Genomic DNA, 15000 nt, shown 5'->3' with positions numbered 1-15000 from the left:
GTAGTACGTTAGCATGAGTAGTACGTTAGATGAGTAGTACATTAGCATGAGTAGTACGTTAGCATGAGTAGTACGTTAGCATGAGTAATACATTAGGATGAATAGTACGTTAGCATGAGTAGTACGTTAACATGAGTAGTACGTTAGCATGAGTAGTACGTGAGCATGAGTAGTACGTTAGCATGAGTAGTATGCAAAGTGGTTGCTAAGCAGCTAACCTCATACATGGAACAACATGATATTTATGATAAATATTAATCTGATTTTAGATCAATCCACTTAAACTGAACTTCTGAAAGTTTCTAGTGTCGTGATGATGGTCACTGACTGTGGTCGTTACTCAGTCTTGGTTTTACTTGATCTGACAGCTGCCTTTGACACTTTAGATCACAGTATTCTGTTATAGTTAGCTGCTGTTATAGTTAGCTGCTGTGATAGTTAGCTGCTGTGATAGTTAGCGGCTGTTATAGTTAGCTGCTGTGATAGTTAGCTGCTGTGATAGTTAGCGGCTGTTATAGTTAGCTGCTGTTATAGTTAGCTGCTGTTATAGTTAGCTGCTGTGATAGTTAGCTGCTGTGATAGTTACCTGCTGTTATAGTTAGCTGCTGTTATAGTTAGCTGCTGTTGTAGTTAGCTGCTGTGATAGTTAGCTGCTGTTATAGTTAGTTGCTGTTATAGTTTGAGTAGTACCTTAGGATGGGTAGTACGTTAGCATGAGTAGTACGTTAGCATGAGTAGTACGTTAGTATGAGTAGTACATTAGCATGAGTAGTATGTTTGTATAAGTAGTACATTAGCATGAGTAGTACATTAGCATAAGTAGTACGTTAGCATGAGTAGTCAATAACATGAGTAGTACGTTAGTATGAGTAGTACGTTAGCATGAGTAGTACGTTAGCATGAGTAGTACGTTAGCATGAGTTGTACATTTGCATGAGTTGTACGTTAGCATGAGTAGTACGTTTGCATTAGTAGTACGTTAGGATGAGTTGTACATTTGCATGAGTTGTACGTTAGCATGATTAGTACATTAGCATGAGTAGTACGTTAGTATGAGTAGTATGTTAGCATGAGTAGTATGTTAGTATAAGTAGTACATTAGCATGAGTAGTACATTAGCATGAGTAGTACGTTAGCATGAGTAGGACATTAACATGAGTAGTACATTAGTATGAGTAGTACATTAGCATTAGTAGTACGTTAGGATGAGTTGTACATTTGCATGAGTTGTACGTTAGCATGAGTAGTACGTTAGCATGAGTAGTACGTTTGCATTAGTAGTACGTTAGCATGAGTAGTACGTTAGCATGAGTAATACATTAGGATGAATAGTACGTTAGCATGAGTAGTACGTTAACATGAGTAGTACGTTAGCATGAGTAGTACGTGAGCATGAGTAGTACGTTAGCATGAGTTGTATGCAAAGTGGTTGCTAAGCAGCTAACCTCATACATGGAACAACATGATATTTATGATAAATATTAATCTGATTTTAGATCAATCCACTTAAACTGATCTTCTGAAAGTTTCTAGTGTCGTGATGATGGTCACTGACTGTGGTCGTTACTCAGTCTTGGTTTTACTTGATCTGACAGCTGCCTTTGACACTTTAGATCACAGTATTCTGTTATAGTTAGCTGCTGTTATAGTTAGCTGCTGTGATAGTTAGCTGCTGTGATAGTTAGCGGCTGTTATAGTTAGCTGCTGTGATAGTTAGCTGCTGTGATAGTTAGCGGCTGTTATAGTTAGCTGCTGTTATAGTTAGCTGCTGTTATAGTTAGCTGCTGTGATAGTTAGCTGCTGTGATAGTTACCTGCTGTTATAGTTAGCTGCTGTTATAGTTAGCTGCTGTTGTAGTTAGCTGCTGTGATAGTTAGCTGCTGTTATAGTTAGTTGCTGTTATAGTTTGAGTAGTACCTTAGGATGGGTAGTACGTTAGCATGAGTAGTACGTTAGCATGAGTAGTACGTTAGTATGAGTAGTACATTAGCATGAGTAGTATGTTTGTATAAGTAGTACATTAGCATGAGTAGTACATTAGCATAAGTAGTACGTTAGCATGAGTAGTCAATAACATGAGTAGTACGTTAGTATGAGTCGCACGTTAGTATGAGTAGTATGTTAGCATGATTGCTGCTGTGATAGTTAGCTGCTGTTAGAGTTAGCTTTTGTTATAGTTAGCTGCTGTGATAGTTAACTTTTGTTAGAGTTAGCTGCTGTTTAGTTAGCTGCTGTGATAGTTAGCTGCTGTTATAGTTAGCTTTTGTTATGGTTAGCCGCTGTTTTAGTTAGTTGCTGTTGTAGTTAGCTTTTGTTATAGTTAGTTGCTGTTATAGTTTGAGTAGTACCTTAGGATGGGTAGTACGTTAGCATGAGTAGTACGTTAGCATGAGTAGTAAGTTAGCATGAGTAGTACATTAGCATGAGTAGTACGTTGGAATGAGTAGTACGTTAGAATGTGTTGTATGTTAGGATGAGTTGTACGTTTACAGGAGTAGTACGTTAGCATGAGTAGTACATTAGCATGAGTAGTACGTTAGGATGAGTAGTACGTTAGAATGAGTAGTACGTTAGGATGAGTAGAACGTTAACATGAGTAGTACGTTAGCATGACTAGTACGTCAGTGTGAGTAGTACGTTAGGATGAGTAGTACGTTAGGATGAGTAGTACGTTAGCATGAGTAGTACGTTAGTATGAGTTGTACGTTAGCATGAGTAGTATGTTAGCATGAGTAGTACGTTAGCATGAGTAGTACATTAGCATGAGTAGTACGTTAGAATAAGTAGTACGTTAGAATGAGTAGTACGTTAGGATGAGTAGAACGTTAACATGAGTAGTACGTTAGCATGAGTAGTACGTTAGCATGAGTAGTACGTTAGGATGAGTAGTACGTTAGCATGAGTAGTATGTCAGTGTGAGTAGTACCTTAGGATGAGTAGTACACTAGCATGTGTAGTACATTAGCATGAGTAATACGTTTGCATGAGTTGTACATTAGCATGAGTAGTACGTTAGCATGAGTAGTACGTTAGCATGAGTAGTACGTTAGTATGAATAGTACGTTTGCATGAGTAGTACGTTAGTATGAGTAGTATGTGAGTTTGAGTAGAACGTTAGCATTAGTACGTTAACATGAGTAGTACATTAGCATGAGCAGTATGTTTGCATGAGTAGTACGTTAAGATGAGTTGTACATTTGCATGATTTGTACATTAGCATGAGTAGTACGTTAGTATGAGTAGTACGTTAGTATGAGTAGTACGTTAGTATGAGTAGTACGTTAGTATGAGTAGTACGTTAGGATGAGTTGTACGTTAGCATGAGTAGTACATTAGCATGAGTAGTACATTAGCATGAGTAGTACGGTAGTATGAGTAGTACGTTAGTATGAGTAGTACGTTAGCATGATAGTTAGCTGCTGTGATAGTTAGCTGCTGTTAGAATTAGCTTTTGTTATAGTTAGCTGCTGTGATAGTTAACTTTTGTTATAGTTAGATGCTGTTTAGTTAGCTGCTGTGATAGTTAGCTGCTGTTATAGTTAGCGTTTGTTAGGGTTAGCTGCTGTTTTAGTTAGCTTTTGTTATAGTTAGCTGCTGTGATAGTTAACTTTTGTTAAAGTTTGTTGCTGTTTAGTTAGCTGCTGTTATAGTTAGCATTTGTTATAGATAGCTGCTGTTGTAGTTAGTTGCTGTTGTAGTTAGCTTTTGTTATAGTTAGCTGCTGTTATAGTTTGAGTAGTATCTTAGGATGAGTAGTACGTTAGCATGAGTAGCATGTTAGCATGAGTAGTAAGTTAGCATGATTAGTACATTAGCATGAGTAGTACGTTAGAATGAGTAGTACGTTAGAATGTGTTGTACGTTAGGATAAGTAGTACGTTAACAGGAGTAGTACGTTAGCATGAGTAGTACGTTAGGATGAGTAGCACGTTAGCATGAGTAGTACGTCAGTGTGAGTAGTATGTTAGCATGAGTAGTACGTTAGTATGAGTTGTACGTTAGCATGAGTAGTACATTAGCATGAGTAGTACGTTAGAATAAGTAGTACGTTAGAATGAGTAGTACGTTAGCATGAGTAGTACGTTAGGATTAGTAGTACGTTAGCATGAGTAGTACGTTAGTATGAGTAGTACGTTAGCATGAGTAGTACGTTAGTATGAGTTGTACGTTAGCATGAGTAGTACGTTAGCATGAGTAGTACATTAGCATGAGTAGTACGTTAGAATAAGTAGTATGTTAGAATGAGTAGTACGTTAGGATGAGTAGAACGTTAACATGAGTAGTACGTTAGCATGAGTAGTACGTTAGGATGAGTAGTACGTTAGCATGAGTAGTATGTCAGTGTGAGTAGTACGTTAGCATGAGTAGTACATTAGCATGAGTAGTACGTTAGAATAAGTAGTATGTTAGAATGAGTAGTACGTTAGGATGAGTAGAACGTTAACATGAGTAGTACGTTAGCATGAGTAGTACGTTAGCATGAGTAGTACGTTAGCATGAGTAGTACGTTAGTATGAGTAGTACGTTAGCATGAGTAGTACGTTAGCATGAGTAGTATGTTAGCATGAGTAGTACGTTAGCATGAGTAATACGTTTGCATGAGTAGTACATTAGCATGAGTAGTACGTTAGCATGAGTAGTACGTTAGCATGAGTAGTAAGTTAGCATGAGTACTACATTAGCATTAGTAGTACGTTAGAATGAGTAGTACGTTAGAATGTGTTGTACGTTAGGATGAGTAGTACGTTAACAGGAGTAGTGCGTGAGCATGAGTAGTACGTTAGGATGAGTAGCACGTTAGCATGAGTAGTACGTCAGTGTGAGTAGTATGTTAGCATGAGTAGTACGTTAGTATGAGTTGTACGTTAGCATGAGGAGTACATTAGCATGAGTAGTACATTAGCATGAGTAGTACGTTAGAATAAGTAGTATGTTAGAATGAGTAGTACGTTAGGATGAGTAGAACGTTAACATGAGTAGTACGTTAGCATGAGTAGTACGTTAGGATGAGTAGTACGTTAGCATGAGTAGTATGTCAGTGTGAGTAGTACGTTAGGATGAGTAGTACACTAGCATGTGTAGTACATTAGCATGAGTAGTACGTTAGCATGAGTAGTACGTTAGTATGAGTAGTACGTTAGCATGAGTAGTACGTTAGCATGAGTAGTATGTTAGCATGAGTAGTACGTTAGCATGAGTAATACGTTTGCATGAGTAGTACATTAGCATGAGTAGTACGTTAGCATGAGTAGTACGTTAGCATGAGTAGTACGTTAGCATGAGTAGTACGTTAGTATGAGTAGTACGTTAGCATGAGTAGTACGTTAGGATGAGTAGTACGTTAGTATGAATAGTACGTTTGCATGAGTAGTACGTTTGCATGAGTAGTACGTGAGTTTGTGTAGAACGTTAGCATTAGTACGTTAACATGAGTAGTACATTAGCATGAGCAGTATGTTTGCATGAGTAGTACGTTAAGATGAGTTGTACATTTGCATGATTTGTACATTAGCATGAGTAGTACGTTAGTATGAGTAGTACGTTAGTATGAGTAGTACGGTAGTATGAGTAGTACGTTAGTATGAGTAGTACGTTAGCATGATAGTTAGCTGCTGTGATAGTTAGCTGCTGTTAGAGTTAGCTTTTGTTATAGTTAGCTGCTGTGATAGTTAACGTTTGTTATAGTTAGCTGCTGTTTAGTTAGCTGTTGTGATAGTTAGCTGTTGTTATAGTTAACTTTTGTTAAAGTTTGTTGCTCTTTAGTTAGCTGCTGTTATAGTTAGCATTTGTTATAGATAGCTGCTGTTGTAGTTAGTTGCTGTTGTAGTTAGCTTTTGTTATAGTTAGCTGCTGTTATAGTTTGAGTAGTATCTTAGGATGAGTAGTACGGTAGCATGAGTAGCATGTTAGCATGAGTAGTAAGTTAGCATGAGTAGTACATTAGCATTAGTAGTACGTTCGAATGAGTAGGACGTTAGCATGAGTAGTATGTCAGTGTGAGTAGTACGTTAGGATTAGTAGTACGTTAGCATGAGTAGTACGTTAGTATGAGTTGTACGTTAGCATGAGTAGTACGTTAGTATGAGTAGTACGTTAGCATGAGTAGAACGTTAGCATGAGCAGTACATTAGCATGAGTAGTACGTTAGAATAAGTAGTACGTTAGAATGAGTAGTACGTTAGGATGCGTAGAACGTTAACATGAGTAGTACGTTAGCATGAGTAGTACGTTAGGATGAGTAGTACGTTAGCATGAGTAGTATGTCAGTGTGAGTAGTACGTTAGGATGAGTAGTACACTAGCATGTGTAGTACATTAGCATGAGTAGTATGTTAGCATGAGTAGTACGTTAGTATGAGTAGTACGTTAGCATGAGTAGTACGTTAGCATGAGTAGTACGTTAGCATGAGTAGTACGTTAGCATGAGTAGTACGTTAGCATGAGTAATACGTTTGCATGAGTAGTACATTAGCATGAGTAATACGTTAGCATGAGTAGTAAGTTAGTATGAGTAGTACGTTAGCATGAGTAGTACGTTAGGATGAGTAGTACGTTAGTATGAATAGTACGTTTGCATGAGTAGGACGTTTGCATGAGTAGTACGTTTGCACTAGTAGTACGTGAGTTTGAGTAGAACGTTAGCATTAGTACGTTAACATGAGTAGTACATTAGCATGAGCAGTATGTTTGCATGAGTAGTACGTTAACATGAGTAGTACATTAGCATGAGCAGTATGTTTGCATGAGTAGTACGTTAAGATGAGTTGTACATTTGCATGATTTGTACATTAGCATGAGTAGTACGTTAGTATGAGTAGTACGTTAGCATGATAGTTAGCTGCTGTGATAGTTAGCTGCTGTTAGAATTAGCTTTTGTTATAGTTAGCTGCTGTGATAGTTAACGTTTGTTATAGTTAGCTGCTGTTTAGTTAGCTGGTGTGATAGTTAGCTGCTGTTATAGTTAGCTTTTGTTAGGGTTAGCTGCTGTTTTAGTTAGCTTTTGTTATAGTTAGCTGCTGTGATAGTTAACTTTTGTTAAAGTTTGTTGCTGTTTAGTTAGCTGCTGTTATAGTTAGCATTTGTTATAGATAGATGCTGTTGTAGTTAGTTGCTGTTGTAGTTAGCTTTTGTTATAGTTAGCTGCTGTTATAGTTTGAGTAGTATCTTAGGATGAGTAGTACGTTAGCATGAGTAGCATGTTAGCATGAGTAGTAAGTTAGCATGAATAGTACATTAGCATTAGTAGTACGTTAGAATGAGTAGTACGTTAGAATGTGTTGTACGTTAGGATGAGTAGTACGTTAACAGGAGTAGTGCGTGAGCATGAGTAGTACGTTAGGATGAGTAGCACGTTAGCATGAGTAGTACGTCAGTGTGAGTAGTATGTTAGCATGAGTAGTACGTTAGTATGAGTTGTACATTAGCATGAGTAGTACGTTAGCATGAGTAGTACATTAGCATGAGTAGTACGTTAGAATAAGTAGTACGTTAGAATGAGTAGTACGTTAGGATGAGTAGAACGTTAACATGAGTAGTACGTTAGCATGAGTAGTACGTTAGGATTAGTAGTACATTAGCATGAGTAGTATGTCAGTGTGAGTAGTATGTTTGGATGAGTATATCGTTAACATGAGTAGTACGTTAGCATGAGTAGTACGTTAGAATGAGTAGTACGTTAGAATGAGTAGTACGTTAGCATGAGTAGTACGTTAGCATGAGTAGTACATTAGCATGAGTAGTACGTTAGAATAAGTAGTACGTTAGAATGAGTAGTACGTTAGGATGAGTAGAACGTTAACATGAGTAGTACGTTAGCATGAGTAGTACGTTTGGATTAGTAGTACGTTAGCATGAGTAGTATGTCAGTGTGAGTAGTATGTTTGGATGAGTAGATCGTTAACATGAGTAGTACGTTAGCATGAGTAGTACGTTAGAATGAGTAGTACGTTAGAATGAGTAGTACGTCAGTGTGAGTAGTATGTTCGGATGAGTAATACGTTAGGATGAGTAGTACGTTAGCATGAGTAGTACATTAGCATGAGTAGTACGTTAGAATAAGTAGTACATTAGAATGAGTAGTACGTTAGGATGATTAGAACGTTAACATGAGTAGTACGTTAGCATGAGTAGTACGTTAAAATGAGTAGTACGTTAGAATGAGTAGTACGTTAGCATGAGTAGTACATTAGCATGAGTAGTACGTTAGCATGAGTAGTACGTTAACATGAGTTCTACGTTAGCATGAGTAGTACATTAACATGAGTAGTACATTAGCATGAGTAATACGTTAGCATGAGTAGTACGTTAGCATGAGTAGTACGTCAGTGTGAGTAGTATGTTCGGATGAGTAATACGTTAGGATGAGTAGTACGTTAGTATGAGTTGTACGTTAGCATGAGTAGTACGTTAGCATGAGTAGTACATTAGCATGAGTAGTACGTTAGGATGAGTAGAACGTTAACATGAGTAGTACGTTAGCTCGAGTAGTACGTTAAAATGGGTAGTACGTTAGAATGAGTAGTACATTAGCATGAGTAGTACGTTAGCATGAGTAGTACGTTAACATGAGTTCTACGTTAGCATGAGTAGTACGTTTGCATGAGTAGTACGTTAGCATGAGTAGTACGTTAACATGAGTAATACGTTTGAATGAGTAGTTTGTTAGCATGAGTAGTACATTAGCATGAGTAGTACGTTAGCATGAGTAGTACGTTAACATGAGTAGTACATTAGCATGAGTAGTATGTTAGCATGAGTTCTACGTTAGCATGAGTAGTACATTTACATGAGTAGTACATTAGCATGAGTAGTACGTTTGCATGAGTAGTACGTTAGCATGAGTTGTACGTTAGGATGAGTAGTACATTAACATGAGTAGTACATTAACATGAGTAGTACATTAGCATGAGTAGTATGTTAGCATGAGTTCTACGTTAGCATGAGTACTACATTAACATGAGTAGTACATTAGCATGAGTAGTACGTTTGCATGAGTAGTACGTTAGCATGAGTTGTATGCAAAGTGGTTGCTAAGCCGCTAATCTCTAACATTGAACAACATGATATTTATGATAAATATTAATCTGATTTTAGATCAATCCACTGAAACTGAACTTCTGAAAGTTTCTAGTGTCGTGATGATGGTCACTGACTGTGGTCGTTACTCAGTCTTGGTTTTACTTGATCTGACAGCTGCCTTTGACACTTTAGATCACAGTATTCTGTTATAGTTAGCTGCTGTTATAGTTAGCTGCTGTGATAGTTAGCTGCTGTGATAGTTAGCTGCTGTTATAGTTAGCTGCTGTTGTAGTTTGCTGCTGTGATAGTTAGCTGCTGTTATAGTTAGCTGCTGTTATAGTTAGCTGCTGTTATAGTTAGCTGCTGTGATAGTTAGCTGCTGTTATAGTTAGCTGCTGTGATAGTTAGCTGCTGTTGTAGTTTGCTGCTGTGATAGTTAGCTGCTGTTATAGTTAGCTGCTGTGATAGTTAGCTGCTGTTGTAGTTTGCTGCTGTGATAGTTAGCTGCTGTTATAGTTAGCTGCTGTTATAGTTAGCTGCTGTGATAGTTAGCTGCTGTTATAGTTAGCTGCTGTTGTAGTTTGCTGCTGTGATAGTTAGCTGCTGTTATAGTTAGCTGCTGTTATAGTTAGCTGCTGTGATAGTTAGCTGCTGTTATAGTTAGCTGCTGTGATAGTTAGCTGCTGTGATAGTTAGCTGCTGTGATAGTTAGCTGCTGTGATAGTTAGCTGCTGTTGTAGTTTGCTGCTGTGATAGTTAGCTGCTGTGATCGTTAGCTTTTGTTATAGTTAGCTGCTGTTATAGTTAGCTTCTGTTGTAATTAGCTGCTATGATAGTTTGCTGCTGTGATAGTTAGCTGCTATTATAGTTAGCTGCTGTTTTAGTTAGCTTTTGTTATAGTTAGCTGCTGTTATAGTTAGCTGCTGTTGTAATTAGCTGCTGTGATAGTTAGCTGCTGTGATATTTAGCTGCTGTTATAGTTAGCTGCTGTTGTAATTAGCTGCTATGATAGTTAACTTTTGATATAGTTTGCTGCTGTTTTGTTAGTTGCTGTGATAGTTAGCTGCTGTTATAGTTAGCTTTTGTTATAGTTAGCTGCTGTTGTAGTTATTATTATTATTATTATACATCAATTACATATAGTGCTTTTCTGGGTACTCAAAGTTGCTTTACAATAAAGGGAGCAGTGTTGGGGTCGGTGCCTTGCTCAAGGGTACCCTGTTGTAATTTGCTGCTGTGATAGTTAGCTGCTGTTATAGTTAGCTTTTGTTATAGTTAGCTGCTGTGATCGTTAGCTGCTGTGATAGTTAGCTGCTGTGATAGTTAGCTTTTGTTAAAGTTAGCTGCTGTTATAGTTTGCTGCTGTGATCGTTAGCTGCTGTGATAGTTAGCTGGTGTTGTAGTTAGCTGCTTTGATAGTTAGCTTTTGTTATAGTTAGCTGCTGTTATAGTTAGCTGCTGTTATTGTAAGCTTTTGTTATAGTTAGCTGCTGTGATAGTTAGCTGCTGTTATAGTTAGCTGCTGTTATAGTTAGCATTTGTCATAGTTAGCTGCTGTGATATTTAGCTGCTGTTATAGTTAGCATTTGTTATAGTTAGCTGCTAACCCTAACCCTACATTAGCATGAGTAGTACGTTAGAATATTAGTACGTTAGAATGAGTAGTACGTTAGGATGAGTAGAACTTTAACATGAGTAGTACGTTAGCATGAGTAGTACGATAGGATGAGTAGTACGTTAGCATGAGTAGTACGTCAGTGTGAGTAGTACGTTAGCATGCGAAGTACATTAGCATGAGTGGTACGTTAGCATGAGTAGTCCGTTAGCATGAGTAGTACGTTAGGATGAGTTGTACGTTAGCATGAGTAGTACATTAGTATGAGTAGTACATTAGCATGAGTAGTATGTTTGTATAAGTAGTACATTAACATGAGTAGTACATTAGCATAAGTAGTACGTTAGCATGAGTAGTCAATAACATGAGTAGTACGTTAGTATGAGTAGTACGTTAGCATGAGTAGTACGTTAGCATGAGTAGTACGTTAGCATGAGTTGTACATTTGCATGAGTTGTACGTTAGCATGAGTAGTACGTTTGCATTAGTAGTACGTTAGGATGAGTTGTACATTTGCGTGAGTTGTACGTTAGCATGATTAGTACATTAGCATGAGTAGTACGTTAGTATGAGTAGTATGTTAGCATGAGTAGTATGTTAGTATAAGTAGTACATTAGCATGAGTAGTACATTAGCATGAGTAGTACGTTAGCATGAGTAGGACATTAACATGAGTAGTACATTAGTATGAGTAGTACATTAGCATTAGTAGTACGTTAGGATGAGTTGTACATTTGCATGAGTTGTACGTTAGCATGAGTAGTACGTTTGCATTAGTAGTACGTTAGGATGAGTTGTACATTTGCATGAGTTGTACGTTAGCATGATTAGTACATTAGCATGAGTAGTACGTTAGTATGAGTAGTACGATAGGATGAGTAGCACATTAGCATGAGTAGTACGTTAGCATGAGTAGTACGTTAGTATGAGTAGTACGTTAGTATGAGTAGTACGTTAGTATGAGTCGCACGTTAGTATGAGTAGTATGTTAGCATGATTGCTGCTGTGATAGTTAGCTGCTGTTAGAGTTAGCTTTTGTTATAGTTAGCTGCTGTGATAGTTAACTTTTTACAGTTAGCTGCTGTTTAGTTAGCTGCTGTTTAGTTAGCTGCTGTTATAGTTAGCTTTTGTTATGGTTAGCCGCTGTTTTAGTTAGTTGTTGTTGTAGTTAGCTTTTGTTATAGTTAGTTGCTGTTATAGTTTGAGTAGTACCTTAGGATGGGTAGTACGTTAGCATGAGTAGTACATTAGCATGAGTAGTACGTTGGAATGAGTAGTACGTTAGAATGTGTTGTATGTTAGGATGAGTTGTACGTTTACAGGAGTAGTAAGTTTGCATGAGTAGCACGTTGGGATGAGTAGTACGTTAGCATGACTAGTACGTCAGTGTGAGTAGTACGTTAGGATGAGTAGTACGTTAGGATGAGTAGTACGTTAGCATGAGTAGTACGTTAGCATGAGTAGTACGTTAGCATGAGTAATACGTTTGCATGAGTAGTACATTAGCATGAGTAGTACGTTAGCATGAGTAGTACGTTAGTATGAGTAGTACGTTAGCATGAGTAGTACGTTAGGATGAGTAGTACGTTAGTATGAATAGTACGTTTGCATGAGTAGTACGTTTGCATGAGTAGTACGTTTGCACTAGTAGTACGTGAGTTTGAGTAGAACGTTAGCATTAGTACGTTAACATGAGTAGTACATTAGCATGAGCAGTATGTTTGCATGAGTAGTACGTTAAGATGAGTTGTACATTTGCATGATTTGTACATTAGCATGAGTAGTACGTTAGTATGAGTAGTACGTTAGTATGAGTAGTACGTTTGTATGAGTAGTACGTTAGGATGAGTTGTACGTTAGCATGAGTAGTACATTAGCATGAGTAGTACATTAGGATGAGTAGTACGGTAGTATGAGTAGTACGTTAGTATGAGTAGTACGTTAACATGATAGTTAGCTGCTGTGATAGTTATCTGCTGTTAGAATTAGCTTTTGTTATAGTTAGCTGCTGTGATAGTTAACGTTTGTTATAGTTAGCTGCTGTTTAGTTAGCTGGTGTGATAGTTAGCTGCTGTTATAGTTAGCTTTTGTTAGGGTTAGCTGCTGTTTTAGTTAGCTTTTGTTATAGTTAGCTGCTGTGATAGTTAACTTTTGTTAAAGTTTGTTGCTGTTTAGTTAGCTGCTGTTATAGTTAGCATTTGTTATAGATAGATGCTGTTGTAGTTAGTTGCTGTTGGAGTTAGCTTTTGTTATAGTTAGCTGCTGTTATAGTTTGAGTAGTATCTTAGGATGAGTAGTACGTTAGCATGAGTAGCATGTTAGCATGAGTAGTAAGTTAGCATGAGTAGTACATTAGCATTAGTAGTACGTTAGAATGAGTAGTACGTTAGAATGTGTTGTACGTTAGGATGAGTAGTATGTTCGGATGAGTAATACGTTAGGATGAGTAGTACGTTAGGATGAGTAGAACGTTAACATGAGTAGTACGTTAGCATGAGTAGTACGTTAGAATGAGTAGTACGTTAGAATGAGTAGTACGTTAGCATGAGTAGTACGTTAGCATGAGTAGTACATTAGCATGAGTAGTACGTTAGAATAAGTAGTACGTTAGAATGAGTAGTACGTTAGGATGAGTAGAACGTTAACATGAGTAGTACGTTAGCATGAGTAGTACATTAGGATTAGTAGTACGTTAGCATGAGTAGTATGTCAGTGTGAGTAGTATGTTAGAATGAGTAGTACGTCAGTGTGAGTAGTATGTTCGGATGAGTAATACGTTAGGATGAGTAGTACGTTAGTACGAGTTGTACGTTAGCATGAGTAGTACGTTAGGATGAGTAGTACGTTAGTACGAGTTGTACGTTAGCATGAGTAGTACGTTAGCATGAGTAGTACATTAGCATGAGTAGTACGTTAGGATGATTAGAACGTTAACATGAGTAGTACGTTAGCATGAGTAGTACGTTAAAATGAGTAGTACGTTAGAATGAGTAGTACGTTAGCATGAGTAGTACATTAGCATGAGTAGTACGTTAGCATGAGTAGTACGTTAACATGAGTTCTACGTTAGCATGAGTAGTACATTAACATGAGTAGTACATTAGCATGAGTAGTACTTTAGCATGAGTAGTACGTTAGCATGAGTAGTACGTCAGTGTGAGTAGTATGTTCGGATGAGTAATACGTTAGGATGAGTAGTACGTTAGTATGAGTTGTACGTTAGCATGAGTAGTACGTTAGCATGAGTAGTACATTAGCATGAGTAGTACGTTAGGATGAGTAGAACGTTAACATGAGTAGTACGTTAGCTCGAGTTGTACGTTAAAATGGGTAGTACGTTAGAATGAGTAGTACATTAGCATGAGTAGTACGTTAGCATGAGTAGTACGTTAACATGAGTTCTACGTTAGCATGAGTAGTACATTAACATGAGTAGTACATTAGCATGAGTAGTACGTTTGCATGAGTAGTACGTTAGCATGAGTAGTACGTTAACATGAGTAGTACATTAACATGAGTAGTACATTAGCATGAGTAGTATGTTAGCATGAGTTCTACATTAGCATGAGTACTACATTAACATGAGTAGTACATTAGCATGAGTAGTACGTTTGCATGAGTAGTACGTTAGCATGAGTTGTATGCAAAGTGGTTGCTAAGCCGCTAATCTCTAACATGGAACAACATGATATTTATGATAAATATTAATCTGATTTTAGATCAATCCACTTAAACTGAACTTCTGAAAGTTTCTAGTGTCGTGATGATGGTCACTGACTGTGGTCGTTACTCAGTCTTGGTTTTACTTGGTCTCACAATGACAACATGGAGGAGATGGTTGACTGCACTACGGACTGTATAAACTTCTGTATGGACGTTGTTGTTCCAGTAAGATCTGTGCGCTGCTTCGCTAACAACAAGCCCTGGATAACCAGTGACATCAAAGGCCTCCTGAACCAGAAGAAGAAGGCCTTCAGAGATGGTGACACACAGGAGCTCAAGCGGATACAGAAGGAACTAAGAGTCCAGCTCAGAGAGGGGAAGGAGCAATACAGAAGGAAAATAGAACAGAGGATGCAGAACAACAGCATGAGGGAGGTATGGGAGGGGATGAAGACCATCACTGGCTGCAGCTCAAAGAAAGGAGCCCCCATTGAGGCTGATGTGGAAAGGGCAAACCAGTTAAACCAGTTTTTTAATAGGTTTGATCTCCCTGCACCTACGAGCACAGCAACCCCCACCCACCTAACCCCACAAGCCATCTCCAGCACAGAAGAGGACACCTCCCCCCCCCCGCTCACATCACCCACCATCACAGCAGCTCAGGTATGTGGAGAGCTGAGGAGGCTACGCCCTGGCAAAGCTACA

At 38.0% G+C, this 15000-nt stretch overlaps 1 protein-coding gene across 1 annotated transcript in view; it reads left to right on the top strand.

Moving 5' to 3' along the window:
- Positions 1-15000, top strand: part of LOC114460090 (thrombospondin type-1 domain-containing protein 7A-like) — a 289728-nt gene that overhangs the window by 204787 nt on the left and 69941 nt on the right. Inside the window, 1 exon segment of the mRNA XM_028442124.1 lies at positions 10198-10203. Within this exon segment, the coding sequence (XP_028297925.1) occupies positions 10198-10203 (6 nt within the window).

Source organism: Gouania willdenowi, unplaced genomic scaffold (genome assembly GCF_900634775.1).
Source record: "Gouania willdenowi unplaced genomic scaffold, fGouWil2.1 scaffold_3_arrow_ctg1, whole genome shotgun sequence".
Lineage (NCBI taxonomy): Eukaryota > Metazoa > Chordata > Actinopteri > Blenniiformes > Gobiesocidae > Gouania > Gouania willdenowi.
The sequence above is the reverse complement of the archived record's forward strand: the minus strand, read 5'-3'. Positions and strand labels throughout refer to the sequence as shown.